At 40.3% G+C, this 26,305-nt stretch overlaps 3 protein-coding genes and 1 non-coding gene across 6 annotated transcripts; 1 reads left to right on the plus strand and 3 right to left on the minus strand.

Moving 5' to 3' along the window:
• The first annotated feature begins 4,820 nt into the window (after positions 1-4,820).
• On the plus strand, positions 4,821-7,206 carry higd1a (HIG1 hypoxia inducible domain family, member 1A). Of its 2 annotated transcripts, XR_015115857.1 has the most exons (5): positions 4,821-4,984; positions 5,272-5,346; positions 5,488-5,622; positions 6,197-6,324; positions 6,734-7,206. XR_015115857.1 is itself a non-coding variant. In XM_086203988.1 (4 exons), the coding sequence occupies exons 2-4, from the start codon at positions 5,277-5,279 to the stop codon at positions 6,268-6,270; spliced, it is 279 nt and encodes a 92-aa protein (XP_086060114.1). In that variant the 5' UTR covers positions 4,821-4,984; positions 5,272-5,276; the 3' UTR covers positions 6,271-7,206. The 2 variants fall into 2 exon arrangements, 1 of the variants encoding a protein (XP_086060114.1); XM_086203988.1 differs by having other exon boundaries at positions 6,197-7,206.
• A 1,604-nt stretch (positions 7,207-8,810) lies between these two features.
• On the minus strand, positions 8,811-11,588 carry myl13 (myosin, light chain 13). Its single transcript, XM_086203987.1, has 5 exons — positions 11,413-11,588; positions 9,936-9,963; positions 9,489-9,638; positions 9,180-9,353; positions 8,811-9,104 (listed from the first exon to the last, which is right to left on the minus strand). Exons 1-5 carry the CDS (start codon positions 11,509-11,511, stop codon positions 8,998-9,000), a joined length of 558 nt encoding a protein of 185 aa, XP_086060113.1. The 5' UTR covers positions 11,512-11,588; the 3' UTR covers positions 8,811-8,997.
• Positions 11,589-19,945: 8,357 nt separating this feature from the next.
• LOC147261781 (eukaryotic translation initiation factor 4 gamma 3-like) lies at positions 19,946-22,498 on the minus strand. 2 transcript variants are annotated; one of them, XM_086203985.1, is made up of 6 exons: positions 22,364-22,498; positions 21,558-22,001; positions 21,239-21,385; positions 20,914-21,152; positions 20,645-20,749; positions 19,946-20,499 (listed from the first exon to the last, which is right to left on the minus strand). In XM_086203985.1, the coding sequence occupies exons 4-6, from the start codon at positions 20,995-20,997 to the stop codon at positions 20,098-20,100; spliced, it is 591 nt and encodes a 196-aa protein (XP_086060111.1). In that variant the 5' UTR covers positions 20,998-21,152; positions 21,239-21,385; positions 21,558-22,001; positions 22,364-22,498; the 3' UTR covers positions 19,946-20,097. Both variants share the same exon structure in this region, with proteins under 2 accessions (XP_086060111.1, XP_086060112.1).
• On the minus strand, positions 21,448-21,521 carry LOC147261782 (small nucleolar RNA SNORD66). The gene has a single exon (XR_015116208.1). It is a non-coding gene; the product is annotated as a small nucleolar RNA SNORD66 (small nucleolar RNA).
• Positions 22,499-26,305: the final 3,807 nt, after the last annotated feature.

Raw genomic sequence — 26,305 nt, forward strand, 5'->3', positions numbered from 1 at the left:
AATAAAAATGGGATTTGAAAAACAGGCAGAAAACATAATTAAAATAATATCAAAATCCACCTTTAAAACCTTTAAAAAAATAACAAAAATCTCTTTGCTCTCCTGTTTTGCTCCACAAAGTCATTCAAAGTCACAATATACTCAAGAATATAAATTTATTTTTTGGGCGTTAGGAATATTCAAATTAGGTTGTTTTTTTTTTGGTCCTGAATCAAATGGGTTTTGTTTTTGTTTTTTTGTTTTTAACCTCTAGAAAACAATAAAATGCAATGTATTTGAATATCTTTAAATGTGAATCTGTAAATCTGAATCTGAGTCATGTGACTTTTAATACTGAAGCCTTGAGCAATACTAGAAGTAGAAGTTGGTCCAAAATGAGTTGTTCCCACGTGAGGCCATCTGGCCTGATTTACTGAAACCTCTAGAAACAAGTGAGGACCTCTGGCAGCCCCAAGGTTTATTGGGGTCTTTCTTGGCTCGTACTCCACATCACCTCCGTAGTTTTTGCAGACAGGCAGATGAGTGTGTTTGAAAATACAATCTCACTTCTAAAAGTTCATGATTTTGTAACAAAAAATAATCATCAAGAGTGGATCTTCTTGTAATCTCCCACTGTGGTTGTTTAATGTGCAACCAGTGATTAGGGATGCTGGATAGAGGTTGAAGGAAGAATGTGTGTGTGTGTGTGTGTGTGTGTGTGTGTGTGTGTGTGTGTGTGTGTGTGTGTGTGTGTGTGTGGTCTGTGAGAGAGAGAGAGAGAGAGAGAGAGAGAGAGAGAGAGAGAGAGAGTGGGGGGGGTGAAAAAGCCAAGTGTCTCCCCGTCTTGCACTTCCTGATGGAGACATGCACTGAGATGTGGGGTATGACGCATGTTGTGGTTTTTCAGGCGTCATATCTTAAGTTCACATAAGATCTCTGTGGCTTTTGTAGGGGAACTAATTTAACACAGCCTTCACCGGTCAAACACACCTGGTAATTTAAAGTAACCAGTCGTGGTTTGCGATTATCAGTTTTGTATATGTGTATCACTACTTTAAGATGAAAATTGTCCCCTGGTTAAATGGTTAAACCTGGCAAAGCTGCAGGCTGCATGGCAGAGTGAAGACAGGCTCCAGGGCTAAAGGACACCACAGATAACACCTGCAGAGACCAACCACTCCCACATGAGGGCAACGATCAGCCGAGCTGATCTGTGATACAAGGTGAAACGGCAGAAGCAACACAATTTATTCTCAGGTCCTAGAGATGTGTGACTGATGATATTCATATTTACCTAATCTGTCAAAATCCAAATGCACAAATCTCAATAGAATCAGAGGAAGAAGAGATGAGGAAGGATGTGGAAGAGTTGTGGACACCTGTTTCTCTAAGTATAGAACAAGTGCTGATTTTCAGAGATGACGTTTTCAGCTGCTGAAACAGTTAGTAACTGAAAAGATGTGGCGAACAGTTTTACAAATGGAGCAAATCTCTCCAGTTACAGCGGCATCACACTGACGAATGGTCTAACACCTGGAGAGAATTCTGGGCCTGTGAAGCAACTTTTGTTATTGCTTTTTGTTTTTTTATACTGCCTCTTCTTGAATTACTGTACTGAGAGATTGCAGAAGAAAGGAAGGCCCAAACTACAGGACTGAATCATCCAAAATGTGTATTCTTCATGAAGGGCCAGTTGTTGAGCTGTCAGGGCCGCATGTGTGAAATGTTAAAAAAACAACAACTTTGATTTGATAACAGCAACAAACTATGATGTCGTGAAGTTAGTGTGTTCTCTGACGCCACCTGGTGGGCACAAGATATAATTGCACTACATTGTGAACTAGTCTGTTCATTCATGCAAAATCCAAATATTTAGATTACCCACCATCTCAGTCTACGTTGATAATAATACAACGACAGCAACATACATAGACAAATGTGATGAATGAATGTGTGAGGGCCTGTTTAACACAGATTACAACTTTAATTTAATACTTGTCAAGATTCAAGATTCAAGATTGCTTTATTGTCATTGACCATGGTGGACATGTCAACGAAATTTTCTTTGCAGCCCCCGTGTAAGATAATAAGTAACCACACTAGCATGCAATAAAATAGAATAATAAAAATAGAGATACCATAAAAATAAAAATAGAATATTTACAAATAGAAATCTGAAAATAGAGATATGAAATATGAGATATGGATATTTACAAATAGAAATCTGAAATATTGATATGTTAAGTGCAGTGTGCGTTCTTATCATTGTCCTCAGAGTCTTTCACTGCAGTGAGGGGCTGCAGGGGCTGATGGATTTAACAGCTCTGGGATAGAAGCTGTTCCTCAGTCTGTTGGTGGTGGTGCGGATGCTCCTGTACCGCTTTCCTGATGGAAGCGGTACAAACAGTCTGTGGCCCGGGTCGTTGGGGTCCGTGGCGATGGATCTCGCCCTCTTCCTGACCCGGCCTTCATATATGGAGTCCAGGTCTGGGAGGGGGCAGCCCACAATCCCCTGTGCAGTTCGAACCACCCGTGCCAATTGTCTCCTCTCCTGTGCCGTGCAGCTGCCATACCAGACGGTCACATTGAGGCAGAGGATGCTCTCGATCGTGGCCCTGAAGAAGTTGGCCAGCAACCGAGAGGAGAGTCCAGCCCGCTTCAGCTTCCTGAGGAAGAAGAGCCTTTGTTGTGCCTTCTTCACCAGGCGGCAGGTGTTCACTGACCAGGAGAGATCAGAGCTGATGTGGAGGCCCAGGAACTTGATGTTGTCCACACGCTCCACCACTTCTCTGTCCATGAGGAGGGGGGCGTGGTCTGTCTTCCTGGACCTCCTGAAGTCCACAATGACCTCCTTGGTCTTCCCTGTGTTCAGCACCAGGTTGTTTGCTGAACACCACCGAGTGAGCTGGTGCACCTCCTCTCTGTAGTGGGTCTCGTTGTTGTCCGAGATGAGACCCACCACTGTAGTGTCGTCCGCGAACTTCACGACTGTGTTGGTGGGATGGATGGCAGCACAGTCGTGGGTGAACAGGGTAAAGAGGGCGGGGCTGAGCACACAGCCCTGTGGCGTGCCCGTGCTGAGGACCAGAGGGGACGATGTCCTGTTCCCTATTCTCACCACCTGAGGCCTGTTAGTGAGAAAGTCTCTGATCCAGTGGCACAGTGACGCAGGCAGACTCACCCCATGCAGCTTCAGCGCCAGCTTGTCCGGGATGACGGTGTCATCCTTCAACTCCAGATTGAAGTACCCTATATTAGGTTTTATATAATACAAAAACCCTGAGTCAAATTAAACCAAAGAGGCACATATGTTGTTCTATTTTTAACTTTATGGGAAGATGGATCATGGCTGTTTATTGCCCTTGTTTGATAAGATCAGGGCCTGGTTTCTGAGGAGTGAGCCTGGTAACTATAAAGGAAATTCCACAAGCTCATTATAAACTTCAAAGCTGTTTTTTTTTTTTTTTTTACTGAACAAAATGCAGAAGCTCTTGCAAACACATGGGATGTGCACACTTGAATTTATTACTGTCCAAAATATTTTTGCCTTTTTTCAGTGCGATATCAATCCATTATCATGTATATTTTATACTTACATGTTGAGATATAATTAATATTACTGATTTTGAACTCTTCTCTGTCCAGCGTTTGAGTTTATATGATATATTGTGATATACAATAGAAGTAGTTTTTTTAATTCGTGTACAGAAGAAAAGTTTTACTATTTATTTTTGTTGATTGAACCTCATAATCATCACTACTCTACGGGTGAGGTCTGCATTATGGTTAATGGATTGCAGCACGTTGCAGAAACGTGCGGTCACGAGCCTCATGCCAGGCTTCTATGATTGCGTCACCACAAACATCAGATGCGCAAAGAGGATTCCCTTCCACCTACTTTCTCCTCCGTTTAATCGTCTTGGAACTGGTTTACGAGGCCGGCAACGGCGATATAAACGTGTGTGTGTGTGTGTGTGTGTGTGTGTGTGTGTGTGTGTGTGTGTGTGTGTGTGTGTGTGTGTGTGTGTGTGTGTGTGTGTGTGTTGGGGGGGGGGGAGAAAGCAGGGTGTATGTAAAGTGAGGGAGAGGTAGCTGTTCAACATCTACCACGAGTTGTATATTAGGTGGTAAAATGCATTATTTATATTCAAACTGCAATACAATCACAAAAAGTTGAGCTATTAGCGCACCAAACCCTCGTAAAGACAGAGATCACAACGTCCCTTGTAATCTTTGGTAACATTTAATCAATTAGACCCAATAAGTATGAAAAGGTACGGGAACACTCTTGGCCTGAGTGTTGCGTCCCACTCTTCGACCGTGCGCGAGAATTACGTGAATGATGCGTTCGAAGTTATCGGATTTACTCTACATTTCTAAACTGCAACCAAAGTTTTCAGTGGTCATTGTTCTTTGGTGCCACCATGAGTGTCACTTTTTTTTTTAATACCATGCCCATATCATTCAGTAATTGAATTTGACAAAATAAAGAATATATTGAAAAAGAGAAACCATATACAGAGCCACATCCTATTTTCAATGTGTGAACAGTAGATAATTGAAATAATGGTTGCTAAGCACAGATAAATTACAACATGCAATTACCAAAGCTCTGCACGGGAGTATTTATGCATTCAATATGTTAAACAAATATTTAAAGGCATTGTTGGATTCAAATTCCTTTTCAGTGTTAATGAAGTAACGATCTACCATTCTTGAAAACAAGGAAAACAAATCTGATGGTATCTTATAGGCTGCATTTGTGAAGAAATCATTTACGGAAATAATTTCACTGTTTTCACTGTATTTCCTATTTAATCGAATTCCCTGAATGTAACACAGTCCTGATAACTTCCTGACGTCAGAACTGTGTGAGACGGTAGTTACGACACTAACCTCGCCGGCAGCCGGCATAATTTCTCTCATTCGTGCGCTGGCTTCTGAAACTCCCAAGAAGAGAATACTTATCTTTGCTGTTAAGTGGAATAGTGAGATAAACTACAAGGTAAGATTCACGTAATTTTTTAACGCGATATTACGTCGCCCTCGTTCGCAACAGTTTGGCGTATTAACTGTCGTCAGCAGTTAAACTAAAATTACACACACCGTTCATAAGATTGTTATCTCTACTACACGTCATGTTTGACATTATATACGACATGTAGACTTATTCGGTCATTTTTGTGGGTGTGTCGCCCCCCTGCCCTTCATGGGTAACCTCTTGTAATTTTGAGCTAGCATGCTAGGTCATAGCAGCAAGTAATGGTATACCCTGCTTTATTTTCTCTGCAGTCAAAATGTCTGCCTACGATGAAAATGAGTCCAAATTCATGAGAAAAGCAAGGGAGAATCCATTCGTCCCTTTTGGTGAGTACATCCTGTACCCTCGTGGTTACATCATCATTAATGTTACATCATGGATGCACGTAGAAAGACAAAAACGTAGTAAAGTTTTCTGTGTGTAAGCATGTTGAGTCACTGTCTAATGTGTGTGTTTCTGCCCCTCAGGAATGGCTGGATTCTTTGCCATTGTTGCATACAGACTTTTTAAAATGAAGAGTCGAGGCGATACTAAGATGTCCATACACCTGATCCACATGCGTGTAGCTGCCCAAGGCTTTGTTGTTGGGGCCATGACTGTTGGTACGTATAGCCTGGAGCACCAACTCTGATTTCATCTTAGTTCCATACTGTAAGTGTGTAACTAGCCATGTTTGTAGTTCCTTGTTGTCACTGGTGGCTCATCCTGAAATTGTGGTTATATAATGACCGTTTTCACTCATAAGGAGCAGGGATGCACGATAATCGTGGCAAAACATCTGTATTGGCAGATATGAATGATTACTTTAATATATCAGTATCACTCCAAAGGATGATATTTTAATCAGCACAGTTTTGCTTCCCTGCATTGCCAGGTCTTAACAAAACGATGTCTGCAGGTAGATGAAAAGTACTGCATTTAAGTGATTTAATGCAGCACGAATAAGACACAGCTGCTTAAAACTGAACACTTTCAAATCATTAACGCTAGTCAAATGTGAATATTGTCTCTAGTTTTTTTTATATACAGATAATATCAGCTATTGGCCAAAAGCGGTTGTAAATTATTGGCAAACAGAACCAGTATCATGCATCTCTGATCACCAGTAAACTGCGAGATATGTTTTTTTTAAAAAATAAACTGGCCAACATGTAACATTCTTCTCTCTGTTTCCAGGAGTCGTGTATTCCATGTACAGAGACTACATCCAAAAACCGAGAGAGGCAGAGGAGGCATTGCGAAACAAGTGAACACAAGACTCTTGTGATGACATTGAATTTCCCTTAATATTGCCTCATATTAAGGTGTGTAGAAGCTTTTATCTTTACGGATACGTCATACAATTTGTATGCACGCATACTTCTAGGACCTCTCCTTTACTGTAAATATCTAACTTATTGATTAAGACTTCTTATCTTCGAACTAGTATTTTAGTATCACAGGTGTCTGATAGTGGTGATACCCTCTGTGTGTGCACTACGTGTTGGCACATATCAGGTTTGCTGTCATTTTGGAGTGGTGTGATATTGACACCGATTATTTTACTATCTAGCAAAACCCTACGAGGCTACACCTACTTAAAAAAGAACCACGAAGGCCAGGAAACCTGACCATTGTTTGTGTCATTGTTCTACTATCTTGTACCAGCTGTATTGTTTTATGTAGTGATGTAGGTGTCTTTGCTTTGCCAAATTAAACATGCTTGCACCACAGCTCACCCTTTGTGGAAATGGGCGACCCGGTGAGTTGAAGGCAGCTGGACCACAGACGAGGCCTGCTGTGAGTTGACGTTATTTAAACAAGTCGACTTGCTCCGTAAAGCCAACGCGTGAGATTGGAGGACTGAACAGATTTGTATTTATGAAAAACAACTAGCACATATTTTTAAACGGGTTTTTGTAAAAGTAGATGGCTTGTTTTTCATATTTTCACAAAATGTTATGAACGGGGGTCTAATGTTTCTGAGCTAAACCAACATACGTACACCTGCAAGACTGTACAGCAGCCTATTACTTACCATCATGTAGTCTACAGTGTCCTAAATGCCTTGCAATGTTAATTCACTGTGTTGGGGTGTATATGTTTGGAGATAAAATCTATAGTATGCAAATTAGTGAAAATTATCTTCTTTTAGAAGGTTTTTGTTTTTTAATTTTTCTTAGCAAATAAAAAGATCACGGAAGTCATCCTTGAATTCTGTTCTGTATATTTGCCCCATAGGTATTTATTTTTACATAAATTAACCCTATATGATACAGTGACTCGTCAGTTTATTAAAGTGTTTATTCAAGCAAAAAGTTTAATGGGCCTTTCAATCACTTGGTATCTGAATCCTTTTGGAGATCAAGACATTTAACTGAGTACTAAGAAGGCAAATTACACCTCTGGGTAGATTTAATTTAAATTTACTGCAGCTAAAACAATAAAAGGTAATAGAACAGTCAACGTATGATAATTTGAATTATCCTTTTAAATGCTAGCGGCACCACAAACTCTTAAAGGTTTAGTTCACGGTTTGTGAAAGTTGTTCTTTTTTTTTCCCCCCAGTTGGCTGAAAGTCACTGAATCTTTCATTGTAGTGTCTTGTCACTATTTTGCCGCATCTCCTCAGTGAAGCATGAAGAGGAACAGAAACTATTTGTGCCGGTAAACAATAAGAGTGAAAACTGATTGTACGTCTAATTAATCCAATTGATGAGGGAGAGTGTGACTCATTTCATTCCAGCGCGACGTCTCCTGGTAGTGCAGCCTGAGGTTGGCGCACCTCAACAAGATCTGCATTTGTAGCGATCAGAAATCGCCGTACTTGAACAGACTGTATTATGATATTAAGCAGCAGTGTGACTGTTATGGCTACTCTTGCGTTCAAAAAAGTAAAAAAAAAAATCAGTAGTTTTTGAGGAGGAGGTCTACGACTCACTATATTTTGAATGAACAGAAAAATTCTCTGGGTTGACATCAAACAATGAGAAAATAAAAGATGTTTTTTAAAGGTAGATCAACTCGTCACTCGTCTCACTCCATCAGCACAAAAGACAAGCAGATCCCCAACCAGCCGTCCTCACTCTCTCGTCACAGGAGGAGGATGGCCTGACAATAATCAATAGGAGACATAATCAATAGGCTCCAACAGCGACGGATAAACTAAATAATCACAAAACCTCTTGTTCAAGTGTGTGAGGAAGGTGTGTAAATGAATCGTCCATAGTCAAAAAAAATAAAAGCTTTCCTGATTTCAACTCATTTATGACCTTTTCAGCACTGAAACAGAAGCTGCAGTTCAGACTGTAGAAAAGAATATTTAAGCAACACCTCCCTCAGGTGGCCAAAGAAGGGAAGTACAACTAAGTTCATTTTCAATTTGATACTTATTTTAAACGTGTGGATGGGTGTTTTTATTCCTTTCCTAAATAAATACAAAATTTGGATTGTTTCATATAAACCTATTTATTCATTATAAATGCCAATCTTGCCCTCGATAATTTCAAAAATGATCTAAAAGAATCAACATAAATTTGATCATGTTTGATGTTTTGCCCTTTAAGTGACCCTTGAAGCCTTTACTTTTTATGACTTATATAAACATTTTTCAAATATATATGTTGAGTTATGAGATATGTTGATATCTTGAGTGTTTTCGAACAATCAAACAATAAACTGGAGCACAGGAGCATGGTTTTGAAAAGCGTAGCACAAGCCAAATGAAATGATTTATTGAGATCTGTAATATGAACTGGTGGAGTGTGACAGAGTGTGTAAAGGGTCAACACAGAGGATCATTGAAAACAAAGAGAAATAATATTGATTTATTGTTCCATCTGGAACACATGGAGATGAGAAATATACAAGATGAGACACAAAGTCAAACGTTCAGGGATATTTTGAATGAAATGAAACAGTTCTTGCTTATGGACTCATTTAGATTTTATAATGCAGAAGAATGTAGCACCAGTGCGATATGTCGAACTATGACTTGTTTAAGTTGCCATTATGTATTTTACAAAAGCTTCATAATTTATGCATCCGTTTGCATCTTCTTGGTTTTGCATCAGCTGTTCCACTTCATCCTCCCTCATCTTCTCACCTGAAGCAACAAGAGCGAAGGTTAAATCTCTCGTCATTCTCAGAACCCTTATTTTACAAACTCTGGTGAACTCACCCAGTGTTGCTAAAACATGTCTGAGCTCAGCACCCATGACCGTGCCGTTCCCCTCCTTGTCAAACACCCTCAGACCCTCCACAAAGTCCTCAAACGTTCCACGATCTTTGGCCTTGCAGATATGTTGGTGTATGGGCAGAAATTGGTCAAAGTCCAGCATTTTGGTCTGCATTTCTGTGGAATGTGCAATGACAATGAAAATTCTATTTTTTTTTTTTTTCCAAAAAAGGAAAGGCGTGCAAGTGAAAATTGAATCCGACAGAACACAGCCTACGCAACGACGGTTATCGCTCTGAATTGGTCACCTACCGTCAGCTTTGGGCTTTCCAAGCACATACATGATCTCTGCGTTGGTGGGATTCTGTCCTAAAGCTCTAATCAGGTCACCACACTGAGCATAAGTGATTTTCATCTCGCTTGTTGGTGTCCTGTCAAACAGCTGGAAGGCATCTTTGAAATCTGGTAACAAACGAAAAGACAGATTAAATCTCTTGATTCAAAATTTATTCCACTGGACCAAAGCAATCTTTCTAGATGATGCTGTGAGGAAGTGATGGCGTGCCTCCGATAAAAGATGAAACACAAAGGAGTCAAGCCCCAAGGTGTGCCTTCAAAGGAATCTAGCGGGACGGATGTTTAGTAGCGTAACCGAACCACTGCACAGCCAGCTGCTGCTTTTCACACATTAATAGAGAGCTCGATAACACAAACTGTTCGCTTTGGATAGCATGCAGCACAACTGTGACAACAACATACCCTCGATCTGCTCGGGGGTGAATTCCAGCTGAAAAGAGACAAAGCAAACAGGATAAGAGCTGAGATGCTGCTGACGGTTCTAGAACAAACAAAGCTCAAGAAGGGAGTTAACACACCAGAGGAGCAAGGCCTGACCCCCTGACATTGCTTCCACTTTCATCATATCATTCCGACAGATTGTGTTACAGTCTGCAACTGTTATTATCATAGCGTATTATCAGTGCCCCCCCCCCCCCCCCCCACTGTACTTAAACTGTCTGCTACTGTCAATTTAGTTTAAATTTAGACTTGGGAGAGAATATTTGATATGTCAACACATCACGGTCACATTATTCAAAAGGGTTTACAATCTAGTCATTATGGCATATTTGAGGAAGGAAAGGTCGGTTAAATTTAGAAGAAAATGAGATGCTTGAAGATCTTATTCTTTTACGTAGTATTAACAGTCGGCTGTGTAAAAGAGGGTTGACGTGAACAACAGAATCACTGGATAAATTAAAATATTCTGCAGAATTTAACGGCTGATTTACAACAGAAATTTAGTTTTTCTTTTGCAAGGAACCAAAAGAGCATAATATTAAACCAGTTTATGATTCGGTATAACAATTACATTTATGGTACATAATTCTGTGTCTAATAATAAAATTGCTCTAAATAACCATATCAGCTGTTTACACTCAAAATATATCCTGCAGTCAGGTCAGACGGAGTCCTCAGTTTCTGTCTTATGTCTACAAGTCCAGACGCTCCATGAGGCTTTGTAAAAATATTATCCAGAAACTTATCTAAGCATGTTTAAAGATGGATTATGATGGATATCATTATCTCTATTTTTTTTCCTCCTGGTTTTTCCACCCTCAGAGAGGAGAGGGTGTGGGTGGTCTGCTATTCACAGACATAATGAAGATCATATTTTGTGGCTTAAACCGCACTTCATTGTAACATGGCGGCTCCCCTTAACCAGGAAAACATTCATCCATTGAGAAGGGGCCAAGTCAGCAGAAGACAAACTTTCCGTGATGTGCGGTTTGAACTTCAGCAGATTCAAAGTTACATCTTGTGTAAGCATGGGATCCATAGAAGCATGCGCATTATTATGCAGATCTGAAGTTAAATAAATAACATAAAATAGAAATATGAATATAATACAGATTTCCAGAATAGCCATGTAACCCCTTGACAGTATGCTTTAGTTTTGCTTGCACTGCCAAGTTTAGGTCACACGGTGTCTCTAATGCTCTCTATACATGTGCGTAGCTAGAAAGCGTGACAGCTCCTGGGACTTTTCATCTTTATTAGCAACTGAAAGATAATCACAAATGCTCTTATTTTGAAAATTGTATTACATCTCAAGTTTCACTTCCAGTTTGAGTCATTTAAATAGTAAAACGCTTAAATCTTAAAACAGTCTGTCCTTTTCTTTGGTTCAATCTCAGCCTCTGCATTGCTGTACACCACTGTTTGTGTTTTGCTTTACCGTGATGTTAGCGGGGTTAAACTCCGGGGTCTTTGGCTGCTCAGGCTCTGGTGGGGGTTTGGGTGCTGGTGCGGGTTCTTCCTTCTTCTTAGGGGCCATTTCAGGAAGCTTGCAGGAGGAGGAAGACTGACACAGCAGATGGATCCCTCAGCGGTGGCGCGTTCGTGGCTCGGCCTCTTTATCTACTGTCCACAGGTGTCATCTCCACCCCCTCCGTGTCCTCTCACCCTGCCAACAATACAGGGAGGACTATAAAAGGATATGTCTTTGTGCTTCTATTTAAGACAAAGGTTGTTGTACACAATCAGGATGTTGGAACCCTATAGAAGCTGGACCCTTTTGTAAACCAGGCTATTTTCATCGACACAATTGAGATCCCAACTAACCTTGTCTTGAACAGTTGACCTTTTTCTCTGGAGTGTGGTGGTTATTGGTGATGAAGAAAATGATAAATGCTAGACAAGAGGGGGAGGAGTTGTTTAAATTACACTGCCACAATGGTGTATGATGAACTGCAACTCCCAACAATTATCCTCTGTTAGAAATTTCCCCCATTAGTCATTACAGACATAACGTGGATGAGACAAGCTTGTATATGACCATCAAAGAGATGAAGGGAATGAATGTGTCGTCCTTGAAAAAACCAGAGGAGAGTGTTGTTTGCGCCTGATAAAGAGAACATGTAGAACCAATCAAATGCTACGACTCGAGATCATAGACACTTTGTTGATATGGAGATATAAGACAGCTCCTCAGAAGTGAAGACAAATATCTTGGTTATGCCTGAGTGGCTGCACTATACTGTAGGTCATAAGTCCTCCCCTTTCGTGATAATGGGGGCCAGAATGCTAATTAAAAAGAAAAAAACAGTCTCAAACTATGTTTTTTTTCAAAGACGGCTTTGTTGTTTTTCCTTTCATGCTGATGCTGATTAGTTTGACTTTAATTGGTTATTCGATGCTCCGTGCGGCATCAGCTGCTCTGGGTTGAGAGCCCTCAAGCACTTGCAGGCTTTGTTGTTTGGAAGGATTTTGATGTCAGATGTCAAGGATTCTGCATTACACCTGTTCTGGCGGCAGCGCAGCTCTATCTACCTCACAGACTCCAAACTGGCAATGCTTCTGTCTGGTATAGATTTTGCAGTTTGAAAAATGGAACAATTGTCATTCGTCCACCCAGATTTACCCTCCCCCCCCCCCAAAAAAAGCTATTCTGTTTATTAACCTCCTTGAAGCAGGGGAGTCCACAACAGGTCAAAACGCTGGAACTGTGCATGACAGAATACCTGAGGGAGTGGAACGTGTCTGGTATAAGAAATATCATCCACTCATACTGGGATTAGACTTGAGGGAGAATTGTAAATGTAAAGTAATCCCTGATATACAGTATCCTTTAATTTTGTCAGACCAGCAGGTTTGTTCTCTCACTTAAAGTGCCGCTGCAGTCGAGAGCTCCTCGTATCGTTGAGAAGCGCCATCCTTTTTCGATCCCTGTAAAAAAAGATGCTCTTGATTTTCTAGATGAAGTTGAGATTTTACAGTCCAGTCCCTCACAATAGATCACATTCCTGTTTTAATTGAATCTATATTACATGCAGGGATTAGTTAGCAAAGTAAGATTTCCAAAGTGACAGTGAATTGTCTTCAAAATTCCTGAAAACCATAATCTGAGGCCAAAATGGGATCAATGTGCCTGAAAACTGGGTTACATAGATATGAAATATGAAAGTAACAGATTTAATATGCCATACAAACTTTGTTCAAAGAAATGAGTTGCAAACTCCGTGGCCAGCAAGCCTCGAGGTTTGGAAAGGAGTTAATGTAGCGATGATACCCCTCCCATCTGGGTTACTCGGCCTGGAAATGTTCCTGAATGGAAAGCGTGAGAGACAAAATCTTAATTGTGTTAAAAGTGGTTATTTTAGTGTTAATGGCATTAATAAACCTGATGAAGTGAAACTGGCAGTGAATAAAGCGTGGCCTCGCCTCAATAACAGACCTGAAGCACGTTGGCTACGATGTAGAATCTCAGTGTTTCTCTGAATTAATTATCTAAAAAATATAATGACATCATAATGACAAAGTTAACTTCTTGTTTTTGACAGCACCAAAAGTCAGTATGCTGGACTTTGATATCTCTGCCGTTGTCCCAGTAGTATCTTGTATTTTGTTTATATGGACCTCTTTGTCTGAAATAAATAACAACTGTCTTTTTTATTGATGTTGTTTACCTGGTGTAGGGAATTGCTGTGTATTTTGACTTGTGTGCAGAAGCTGCGACCTATTCTGATGTTGTTTCTCATGACATATGGGGAGGATGATATATGACCTACCCATAAAAAAATGACATTGAAAACATACAATGTGACTTTCAGTTATTAATTGAAAGTGCACTGCAATTTTGTATGCACTTGTTATGTATTTGTATTGTGCTCCCGGATAGTTATTTACAAAAAAAATGCACTTTGTGTATGTGCTTAATTCACAGTTTATGCTTGATTCATGGCAGCAAGGCCGTCTCTTTGCTCTGAAAGATGTTGCACGACAGCTGTTAGCTTGTTAGCTCGGCTAGTATTTGAAATATGGACTCGTGCTCATCTTGTGTCATCGTGTGACACATGTGGCAGTCACAGCCATGATGGCAAACGCTTGGCACATCCATTGTAAGTCGAGGCTTCGAGCATCATTTGCTGGGCTTCAATTCTGGATCGCATTACATCCTCTTTTATTTGAACATGTACATTGGAGGGTATGAGTTCCTTTACTCCCTCTTCATAGTGAGCAGATGATGAGTGTTTGCAAAGGGTTTATTAATACTGAAGTAATGCAATGAAATCTTGGGGAAAAAAACGGCATTGTGGGTGTCTGTAGCGGATATATTCACTGTGGTGTTCATTACCAAGTTGTCACGCACGATTAAAACAAACTCCAACCATGCCATTCAAACACAAGTTCTGACAACCGAACTGGAGGATTAAATCAATATGTTTGGAGGTTATAGATCAGAAGCAGTAGCTGCTTCGGCCTGGGACATTAGCATGACCTGTCAGGGGCAATTTGTGCAAGGAAATTACAAAAATAGTTTTGCCGCTTGTCGAAAGACTTTCTGACATATTGGTGCAGGTTGAAATTGTTTGCCAATGCATGAGAAAACACAGAGACACAATCTCAGCTCATCCAATATGAGATAGAAAAATAACTAGGCTTTTTTTTCCCTGCCTTCACTTCGCTCTCTTTCTCTCTCACTCTCTGTGGCCTGAGCTGAAGTGGAGGCGGCGTGGTATCGGAACATCAATTAATTACCATATTGTTGCATATCGTTGTAATAATACATCATGGCTGCACTTTGTTCCTCATTATTTTCTAATTGCCTTTGACTGGGGCTGTCTGAGTTGTTGTCAGGTTAAATCTAACACACAGATGAACTCAGCCTGTGTATGTCACAGGGAGTATAAATGAATCCAGCCTTGCATAGCTCAGTGCTTCACGTCCCACCAGGTGATCGCCACTGACAGGCTACAATAACAGTTCAGGACATGACCAAGCGCATCAAGTTCTTCAAACATCCAAGACCTGTGCAATTTGTTATTTTGAGAGCTCTTGTGTTGTGTGACTGGCATGTACATTGGAAAGACTCCAATCTGTGGACAATGCCAATTGTTACTAGGACCCATCAGATGACCTTCAGTGCAGCTGTGGACTTATGCTGGTTTAACAGCCTGGATAAAAACAGGGCTAATTACGTCAGAGGAATTTAAATGTGCCAAGGGGGGGGGAAAAAATCAAGGGGTCAGGGTGACACTGACCTGCTAATTCTGATTTCACCCTGTTGTGTGCGTGCTGTAATGCTAGGTAAGCGTGAAATCCAGTTGGGGAAGAGAGCTCACATGCTGATGACAAGGAGAATCAGTCTGAAGCTGCTGCAGACGCCCTGGGAAGAAACATAATGACAAGAATCTTTTATCATCTAGGCAGCAGCTTTGAAAGGTATCAATTTTAAATATGAACTTTGATTCAACCGTGCATTGCTTTACATTTTTTATAAGAACATTTTATGGCATCTGCAATTTCATGTCACGTATTCAATTTGTCCCAGTCTGTCCTCCCCCGAGCACGAGCAGATAGCTTGTAAATACAAGTTCGGAAAACGATGTATTCATAATTAACAGATGCCACCTGGTGGTCAGAGTAATTATACCAGTAGGAGGCCGAAATATGTCAATAAAAGGTGAGAAATATATGTATAGGGAGACTCATGTTGGAGGCTACCAAGTAGAGATTATCTATACATTCATGACAAGATTAATGTTTGAGGCTTTTGACCACACCGTGCTAAAAATGTGTTGTACCACAGGGTTGGAAAAAAACAGCTTTTTATAGCTGTATGGGCTGGATGACTTTTTGGTTGGTTACCTTGAATAATTTGATGAATTGAAGCCACTTAACATTGTGTCGTACTGATTTTGCTCCAAGCTCTGAAATCAATCCCAGCTTTCATTGGAAATAATCAAGTGGACCAATCAGCAAAACAGGAAAAAAAACATCTTGAAAAGATCGCCTTAAAAATTACAGTGTAGGCATTCATATACAAAACTCCCCTATGGGTTTATATTACGCCCTGTAACCCTGCTCCCCTGTGACCATTTATCAGCACTCAGAGTGTGAGGAGTTTCCCTGCCGATGTTAATGCTAATAAGGTGGTTAATACAGCGGCTGGGTTGCTGGTAGAGGCGCTTGGTCCTCTATCAAATCCAGGAGGATTTACTGAAGGTGGAAAGCATATATTTATGTATTCATTTATGTATCTGGATCTGCATTTGTTAAGTCTAAGGTAGCAACTAGTCTTCCTGGGATCCACACAAGTGCATATTACAGCATAGAAAAGTGGAACGAATGGGAGAAAAACAAACAAATAACACAACAATAATAAAAACACAAATAACTAGGGGGCACATACCTCCGCCAAGGCAAATCCCTCACACATCGTCTGTTCTGTTCCTGATATGTAGACTTTGGATGAGCAAAGGAATGCATCCTCCAGATGGCACTAGAGAACACACACACACACACACACACACACACACACACACACACACACACACACACACACACACACACACACACACTCTCCTAATATATATTGCTTTTAACATGATAAGACATCAGAGTTTATTTTTGATGCAAATCGAATGTTTGTCGCATCAGTGTAACTGCCTGTGACCACTCTGTGACGCCATGTCTTTGACATGAATTCAGTATGTAGATGTCTTCCGCATTAAATGTGTGATGTTTGGAGAAAATTAGACCACATGGAGTCCAGCTACTATGTTCTAATGGTTTTTTGTGAAATATCAAAACTGTCATGGTTACTGCATGGTTACTACATGTCACTTGCCATGGTTACACTGTTGAACAAAAACAAACGGGTTCTTCCTTGGTCACAGCTACACCTCTGCGGGGTAGTCTGATAAAATCAGCCTTATAGTTTCTGCTTAGTCCTGCTGAGAGACACTTGCCACTGAAATTATGACCTCCTTCATGGGGGCTATAGCTATGTACAGCATTTCCAAGTTGAATGTTGTAATATTAATCATATTAAGGAGACAACAAAGAAATCATTCCAAGTCCGTTTCTTTCACAATCCCTTAAACGCCTCCGACATAAATGGAAGACAAATCGTCAGAGTTCACGTTAGAAAAATCCATGCGATAGTAAATAATAATGAGGGATTGTACAAGCAGGTTATCAAATTTTAATATGTGTGTTGAGCAGCTGAGCTGCCATGTAGCCACAGTGCCCTCCGTTGGCTACCGAGTCATAAAATGAACCCTATTACTAACATTTATCAATATTGACCTTCTTGTGGTGGCATTTGTGCTCATTCAGTTGAATTGTACCTTCCCCCTGCCCCATTTTCATCCTCAATGTTTTTACCTCAATTGGCATGTTGTTATCCAAAGAAAGACATTTGGATGATAAGTTCTACTGAATGTCTTCACCAAATCATTCTGACATTTTCAACATCTCATATCAAGGCTCACTCTATTTGATATAAAACACTGCTTCTTTGTTTGCGTGGTGATGTCTGACCCTCTCATCAAAACACTGTTATTTTCTCCAGGCAATGACAAGAGGGTTTATTGGGTTATGTGTATTGATCTTTATAGATTGCATCCATTTTCTGATTATTTCTGCAGCACACAGGGATACACATGACACTCTCACTGCGTGACATCAACTGTTAGGTGACAGGGACAAGTAGTCTTTTAAAACTACATTCAGATTGGGATTTCTACAGGGTAGAAATCTCCTGCGTGGTAGCCTTTCTCTACTCTGCTATCAAACCCAACTGATGCTTATTGGTCAGTCGCCAATTAAGTTGTCAGCACTCACAAATAAGCGCATGAAAACCTTTTAATAATGCAAAGCAGCAGAAGGAAACTGATGCTTTAAGCTCCACAGGCTTTACTCAGCATCGCTAAGACAGAGAGCAATATTAAATAGCAGACAGAGATCTGCTGGTGATTGAAACATCATCAAACTAGAAATAGAGAATCACGGCTTTATGCCTCTTCGATGTTTGCCTGTCACAGTGACCTTGAACTTATACCACTAAAATCTTCAGTTCAGCCTGGTGCGCATTTGGGCAGAATTTGAAGAAATCCCTTTAAGACATTCCTGAGATGTTGCATTAATGAGAATGGGTTTGGCAAAAAGACAACCTCAAAAACATCTGATGCAGGGTAATTAGCAGGGAAGAGGCATCAAATCACAAAGCTATGCAATGTGAGAAATGACGGTGAAATTTGCACTGAAAAATTCATATAAAATATAGAAGGTGATAAAATACCTATTCCTATTCATCTATTACTAATAACTGCTATTGTTTCAGAGTCAGCAGGCCCCTTTGACTACGAAAAAGAGACAATGCATTGAACTTTACATGAAAAAACAATGAATTTTGCACTAAAATATACATATCATACACAGGAAGCAATATAATTCAAGCCAAAGAAAATATCACAGAATTTTTCACATTGAAAAGCACATTCTGTTGAGCGACCAATTGGTTCACAAAAAGGTGCATGTAAACATTAGAAACACAAATACAAATGCTAATCAATTCATTGACGAGACTTCTGTATCTGTATCGTTGTTTCTTTATCTCCCAGCCAAACAGCATCAATAGCCACGAGCGGAGTTTGCAGCAAGATATGCAATTTGTCTTCAGCGCACTGATGGAGATGAACGAACCCTCAGCTGGTATTGATTAGTTAAACAGTCTCCTCCATCCTGTTGCCATCATAAGTGTTCAGCAGCCAGAGATCTCAGCGTAGTCCAGAAAAATCAGTTTTAAAATTTTAAATCAATTTTAAAACCTTTGTTTATATGTACAGTATATAAGTGTATGTATGTATGTATGTATGTGTGTATATGTATGTATGTATGTGTGTGTGTGTGTGTGTATATATATATATATATATATATATATATATATATATATATACACACACACACATATACATACATATAGATATATACGTATATGTGTGTATATGTTTGTATATATGTGTGTATATATATGTATATACACACACATACACACATCAGTTTATTACTTTAAAATGTGAAGCTGAGTTTCTTTTGGCCTACTTTTCTACTGTAGGTACACGATTCTGTGTTTTCTTGGATTTATTTGGTTTACTGTAAGTGAGGTAACAAACATGCTCGTTGACCTTTACTTTCTTTCATTAAGAATACATCTGAGCAGCCCAAAAAGGTCATCTGGACTCTTCAATTATAAATAGACAATGTGTTTGTGTTATATTTCTCCTGTCATACCAAAGATGATGATACTATTGATGAAAAATGTTCTTTATACTTATCGATCATTTCTCAACAGCCATCGCAGGGTCCGCTAATACTTTCCCGTCAAACGTATACAATCGCAGTTGCCTCAATAGCTTTATGGTTTGGTAAATCATATTACTTGTACTAAATGAACATATTTGCATTTTATGTTCCCAGTATTCTGTACACTTGGGTAAAATGCCCCATGTTGTACATTCAGTAGAAGAAATGTGCTAAATCAACAGGGCGCTGTGCTGTCATGCTCATTTGAGAGACACAATCCTAAGTGTGCACCCTCAGGAGATCCAATTGCACATTTGTTTGTGGGTGACATCATGTTTGCAGATGTTTACAGCACTCTCCACCACTACCAAATGAGGGAATGTATTTCATAAGAATGGTGTTCATCTGTCTAGTGGAGTCCAGAGATTCGGAGAAGCAATGCAAAGTTGCTCTGAAGCTGTTCTGGAAGCTCGTGGTAGACCAACATCTGACTAAGACGCTTTTGGTTGTTTATTCTTTATAATTTATCATTTTCCTGTAATTATGTTGTGTTATGTTATGTCAGTAGAGTTTTCACGAAAACATAAGCAGCATTTCGGTTTTGAGTTGAAGTAAATAAGGCATTTTTATGATTTGTTAAAACGTTTATTAAAAAAAAGTTAATCTTTGAAATAGCACTGAACAAGAACAAATTCCCTTGTCACGTCACTGAATGGCTGAATCCAAATGAAGTGCTCTGTTTCCCGCTTCAGTCCCAGCTCCCTTCCCTCCCCGCTCTTTGTCCCCGGGATCGGATCAGAGTTCCGTCTTCTTCTGCTGACAGAGCTGTTGGTCAGGGAGAACCTCCTCCTTTACGAGAACAAATTGTCAGCTCAGGGATTATGTCTCTTTTTGGGTGGTACTGTAATCCACCCCTCAAAATCTGCAACGACACTTCCTGCAGTTTGAGGAGGTTCGTCCTCACGTGTGTTTGTTCATCCTGTGTGTGTTGATTCTGAGCACCTGCTGATATGCAAGGTCCACAACATTGTGCTTTGCCCTCAGACATCTTTGCCCTCTCGCCCTTGGGTTGTCTGTGGGGTTTGTACTGAGGAGTATAATCTCCTATTCCCCCCTTCTCTCCCATTCTTTTATGGTCCTCTTTATTGGACAGGAAATACTTCCTCTCTACCTCCTTGCGTATTTCCTCTTTAGTTTTAGGGCCCTCTACTTCCTTTCGAGGGACCCGTGTACTCTATGAGACCGAGAGAGAGGATGGTTAAAAAAATCTCAATAACTTTTCAAGCCTAGATGCGCTTGTAAGGCACACACAGCTAACGTTACGCTATCATCAAATGACAAAGCTGACAAATTACTGGTAAAAATTGATGATTATCTACCTTTCTGAGGGGTATAATGTCTTGCAGCATAAACTGGATTCTGGTGGAGATCTTCCCCTCCTTCAAGATTTTGTCCATCTCATTAAAATAGAGATCCATATGGAGCTGAAAAATAAAGAAGATAAGCTAATCAGTCAGTGTGTTACACAGACTTAAGTTATTTTCAGAGTAACATAACAGGTTTTCTCCTTTGTTAATGCCCAAAGTTTTCGTGAGATATAAGATTTTAGTCATATCACAAAGCTCGAGGTGTGTTTATGTTTGAATACCTTGGCTTCCCTGGAGTCCAGGTCTTTTCCTGCTGTCGTCAGCAGCTTGCAGAGACTCTCCAAACACCCTTCATCACCGTGCATCAGGAGTCTCTACACAGTTATGAACAATGATCTCTCTCAGCAACTTCTGCTTTAAGAGTTCTCCAATGAAGGTCGTGTCATGTGTGAGGGTGTGGCGTCGGGCCTTGTACTTGACCTCCTCCAGTTCTGATGCCAAGAGTTGAAGGTCCTTTTCCCTGAAAGCAGACAGAGTGGTGTTAAATCTTAGTCACATTAAAAGAAGAATGTGGGTCTGACAGTGATAGTAGGAAATATTTCTTACATCTTTGGCAGCCTCCAAGTCTTTTTGCTTTTCATCAAATATAAGACGACTCTCCAGGTCCTTCTCAAATTCTTGCTGGCATCGTGTGAGCAGCAAGTGTTGGAAGGACACAAGCTGTCCTGGCTGGTCAGAACTGGCCACGTTCAGCTGAATGGAGGAAGCATTGATGAAAATTAGGATTTTTTTTTTAGTACATTAAAAAGGAAAATCCCTTCACACTCACGACTATCATAAGAATTCACTGGCTGAGACATGTGGCTCAAAATTGAAGCTGTTATTAGAGCACAGTAAAATATTAAGACACAATAACATGAGTTACCCCCATAAGGGCGTGGCACATCCTGACATAAAGCCCAGAGAGATGTGGCGCTGAGATGGTCTCTCCTTGGTGTGCATGGACAACTTGGCAACCTCCTCCAAAAGTTCCTGAAACTTCTCTGGAGTCAGCTTGGTTTAAGATACTACGGAACTGACCTGACAATTCCGTAGTCTTGGCCTCATCGGGAACACAGTCATGAAACCTTTTATTGGGGGCTTCCAAACTCTTTGTGGCTTCGTTCAGCTGCACAGTCTTGTTTGTCTCAGACTTGGTCTCCAGCACCGTTGAGGGGGCATTCCGGAATGGTGGCAGCTTGGCCACCAGATTCTGGAGCACCAGACAGCACCTGGGTCTGTTCCCTCAGCTCCCCCAGTTTAGCCTCATAGTTCAGTTTGGCGTTGCTTTTGGTTCTTCTTCTTCCTCACTACGAGGCACAGGGTTACTCTGTGGCACAAAAAAGGAAGATGGTTTTACTGAATCAGAAAACTGGGCCAGCATTTGTCAGTTTATATCATCATCCCTGTACTTCAAGAAGTGGATGACTATTTGTGAGTTACAGCCAGGAGTACAGAGGTGACTCTGCTTCTCATAGGGGTCAATAACCCTGGATCGACCTGAGCATCTGTTGGTTACATTTAGAGTGATGGGAACTGGAGGCACATGTCTATAGTCTAGAAATATAGAAAATTCCATCACCCTTAAGACCATCGTAAGCATTCAGTGGCCCAAAAATGAAGTCATCAGTAGAGCTAGTGATGATCAAATCTGCCAAGAGTGAAATATGAAGACACAATCAAATGACTTACCTCCCTCAGGTACTGACACATGCTAACGTATGTGGCAGATAGCTGGGGATCTGTGGCAGCTTTCTCAAGGATGATGTCTGTTACCCCTTTCAGCCTCTCCTGTGTGTTCATGGGTAGTTCCGTCAGCTCTTTCAGTAGATCTTGGAACTTATTCAGGATACCGCCCAAATACCCAAACATTGTAAGAGTCTGGGCCTTCTCACCTTCCTCTTTACCATCAGAGGATGAGAGGACATTTTCCCTGTGGGAGAAGCATCCTTAGCTTTACCCAGGTGCAGGTTCTTCTCCTCACCCTGAGGTTGTCTTCACCCAATTTCTCTTGGTCTGTAGGGCATTCTGTCCTCACTCAAGTTGCTGTGCTTATCCTGGCGTTGCCTGCCCTCAGCCATGTCTCTATTGACCTGGGGGCATTGTCTCCAAATTCCCTCTGGTACATGAGGCGTTCTGCCCTCACTCATGCTCCAATCGTCTTGGGGGCGTCTTTGCCAAGTTCCATCCTGTCCCCAGCCCTTACAACTGTGGGACCCTTTTTCTTTAGCTGGTCTCTGAAATTTTTATGGTTTATTGTTGTCTTTGTTTTTACGACAGATAGCAAAGAATTAGATTGTGTCCACAATCTTTTGCAGAAAGATTGGGCAACAGCGCACGTTCTGTCCATTCGTAGCTCTATCCTTATGAACTGTACACGATATATCAAAAATTTCTCTTTCTGTCAAATTACGCTATTTGCTCATGCTTTTTCTTCTTCAGAAATAAAGCCCTGTAATTTGTCATAATCATACTGCAGTTGTGGGTTCTTTTGTTTTAATTTGAACTCACATCTTGAATGTTTGACTAATATGTCAGAGAATAGGCGCAAAGCATCGGTGTTAGCAAATATAATGTCAGACGATAGAGGTTGTGGGAGAAAAAAACAATCGACCACATTCATGAAATGTTCTTGTGCAAAAATATCATCTTATACAATAATCAATCAATGCATGCATACAGTACAATCTGTATTTAAACCCTTTGCTTAACAAATAGTTTCTATTCATTACACTTATTGTTTCATTATTGGGAATAGCAAATACTACTTCTATACCCCCTGTCATACGCACTGGAGACACACTTGTATTTCATTTAGGGAATCCTCAAATTTGGCTCAAATGTTCACTGAGACTTGAGAATGAACTAAATAGACTTTGGTGATCAAATCTGTGTGACCAGCATCACAGATCCATACAAACACAATGCGTTATATTTAGTTTTATTCATTTTCAGCATTTTTCAGTGATTCACTTACATATAATAGAAATTGTATTTCTTCAGCTGAGTGTTGGATTCGTTCCTGGGGATGACTATCGCCCATACAATTTCACCATCGCTGTTGGAGCTTTCAGTTGTATCGCAATATTTTCCTTAGCAGTGCTACTCCATTTTCATGGAAAACTAACGTTTCCTTTCCTGGGCCCTTTAAAAACGTCTAATGCTTCAAACCTCTTAAAGTGCTACTAACTGGAGCTTGTGGTGAAATTGTTTCCGAGGTTAAGAATGAACTTTGAGTTTCAAACTTTACAGTGACATAGATGAGGGAAAAGTGCTGAGAAAAATGGAAATTGTAGCATGTTCAGAACTTCATGACAACAGCTCAATTTCCCATGAGGACTGAGGAAGAATGTGGGACACAATCAAACGCTCCAGAACAGTTTGTGGTGAGACCGTCTATTCATCCAGCTCAGGATGTGCAAACTCTTACTCTACTTGTTTGACATGTGTAACATACAACCACCGGTTCTGTTTTTGTCTTTGATTGTGTACAATTAAATTTTACTTCGTTTGTCAAGGCTTTATTTGACACTGCTGATTATAAAACAATACACACTTTCTGAACTTTTCAAAATCATCCAACAAGGAAAACTGTGAGTGTTGTTTCAGTTGTCGGCTTGTTTGCATGTATGCATCTGTTGCATTGGCTTTATTTATGTTTTAATTATCCCAAATTTCACATTATCTTATCTAATTCCAGCAGTTGCTTACACAAGTGAGAAGGAAGGGCGTGGTGTGAGCTACAATCATTGTGCGGGACCGTTCCAAGTCATAGCCTCATGTGTCACAGACCTATTCAGTTCCAATCTTTAGTTTGTGTGTGCAGAGGTCAGTAAAAGTCACTTCCTACCTACAGCTGCCTTATCTTTCAGAACCATACGTTTGAACAAAGTGACATCGAGGTGCAGGAATGCAGCCTGCAATCATAAAAACCTCCTCACCAGTCACATGCAACCTGTGTTCAGGGTGACGATGAAGATGTGTAGCTGAACAGATTGGTTTCTTGTCTCTATTCCTGGTGTGCACCTTTCGAGACCTGAGTGGGTGGATTGTCAAGAAAAAAAGGAGCTGACAGAGATTTCCAATCGGAAACAGTGTCGTCTGGGGTATTCCAGCTATTGACTGAGACAAAAAAAGAGTAGTGGTTAGAGTTTAAAAATGGTTATTACCTTGAGATCAAGACTACAATTTATGCTTATTACTATTATTACTGACAGTGATGCAAAACACCCTGTACTACATCCTAATTGACTTTTTATGGATCAAATGGTGGTAACCTGATATTTCCTGTTTGCCATCATGCATATAAAACATGACTCAAATAGGTTCCTCAGTCAGTGATACAGTGTGTGAACAGGTGAAAGTTTGAGGTGGAAACATGAACAAATGAAGTCATACGTGATACATGAAACCATCAAGCATAGCATGAAAAAAAATGTTCACACGTGAAAACCATCATGTGAGCTAAACATACATGTGCTTTGAATTTATGGGAGGTTTTTTCATTTGACTTTTGGGAAATGCGTCACACAGATATAGAATTTCAGTTTTAGAAGTTTCAGAGGTTATGAAGTTATTTATAAAAACACATCAAAGCCAAGGGGGTATAATATATTCATAAATGAAACATAAATCTTCATTTAAAATCAAGGAAATGATTTTATAAGTTCTCAGTTGTTATGTTTTGCCATTTTTATTCAGTCTTTTTGCATTTTAAGAATGTTTTTTAATCTGTGTTTGGAACATGTGAAGACCTTAAAAAAACCTGATGATTATTAACTTTGATGACTATGGGAACTGATTTCAAATTTTCTGAATGATTTATCAGACTCAGCTGATGCACATCTTTCTGTGTGAGTCTCCATGTTCTCTCTGTTCCTGTGTGGGTTCTCTCTGGTACTCCAGCTTCCTCCCACAGTCCAAAGACATCAAGAGTGCAAGGGAGGCTGATTGATACTCTAAATTGACTGTAGGTGTGGCTGTGAGTGTGAATGGTTGTCTGTCTCTATGTGTTGGCCCTGTGATGGACTGGTGATCCGTCTAGGGTGAACCCCGCCACTTGCCTGAAGGCTGCTGGGATAGGCTCCACCCTCCCGCGACCCTTAACAGGATAATCGGGTGGATGGACTGCCCTAAATAGTAAGGTACTGTATTTATATTGCACTTTTCGCCTTTAATGGACTCAAAGCATTTCATATTTCTACAATTTATTAATTTCCCCAATTCATCCAAGATGGCAACATGCTCATCAGGAGCAATTAGAGGTTCTCTATCTTCCTCAAGGACACTTCAACACAGTCTCCAGGAGAAGCTGAGATCAAACTGGTGACACCTCTGTTACAAAACAGCCACCCTACCTCCTGAACTATACTACCTACACTTGTAAAGCAATAGCAACATCATCTGACACATTTGACAAATGGCTCTGTGAATGAACATCTCTTATCCTCCTAAAGTGGCTTAGTAATTGTCACACGATAATACGCTCTCATCTATTACATTGGGAATAATTGAAGACGTTTGTGAAGCACTTGAGCTACTCACCAGAGGTGGATATTAATCATTCTAGATGGAAGTCAAGGAGCAGAAGTAGTATGTTTCAGTGATTAATTTGGTGTCGGAGTTGTTGGACTT

Source organism: Aulostomus chinensis, chromosome 5 (assembly GCF_037954235.1).
Source record: "Aulostomus chinensis isolate RoL2024-O1b breed Wild chromosome 5, RoL_Achi_v1.0, whole genome shotgun sequence".
Classification (NCBI taxonomy): domain Eukaryota; kingdom Metazoa; phylum Chordata; class Actinopteri; order Syngnathiformes; family Aulostomidae; genus Aulostomus; species Aulostomus chinensis.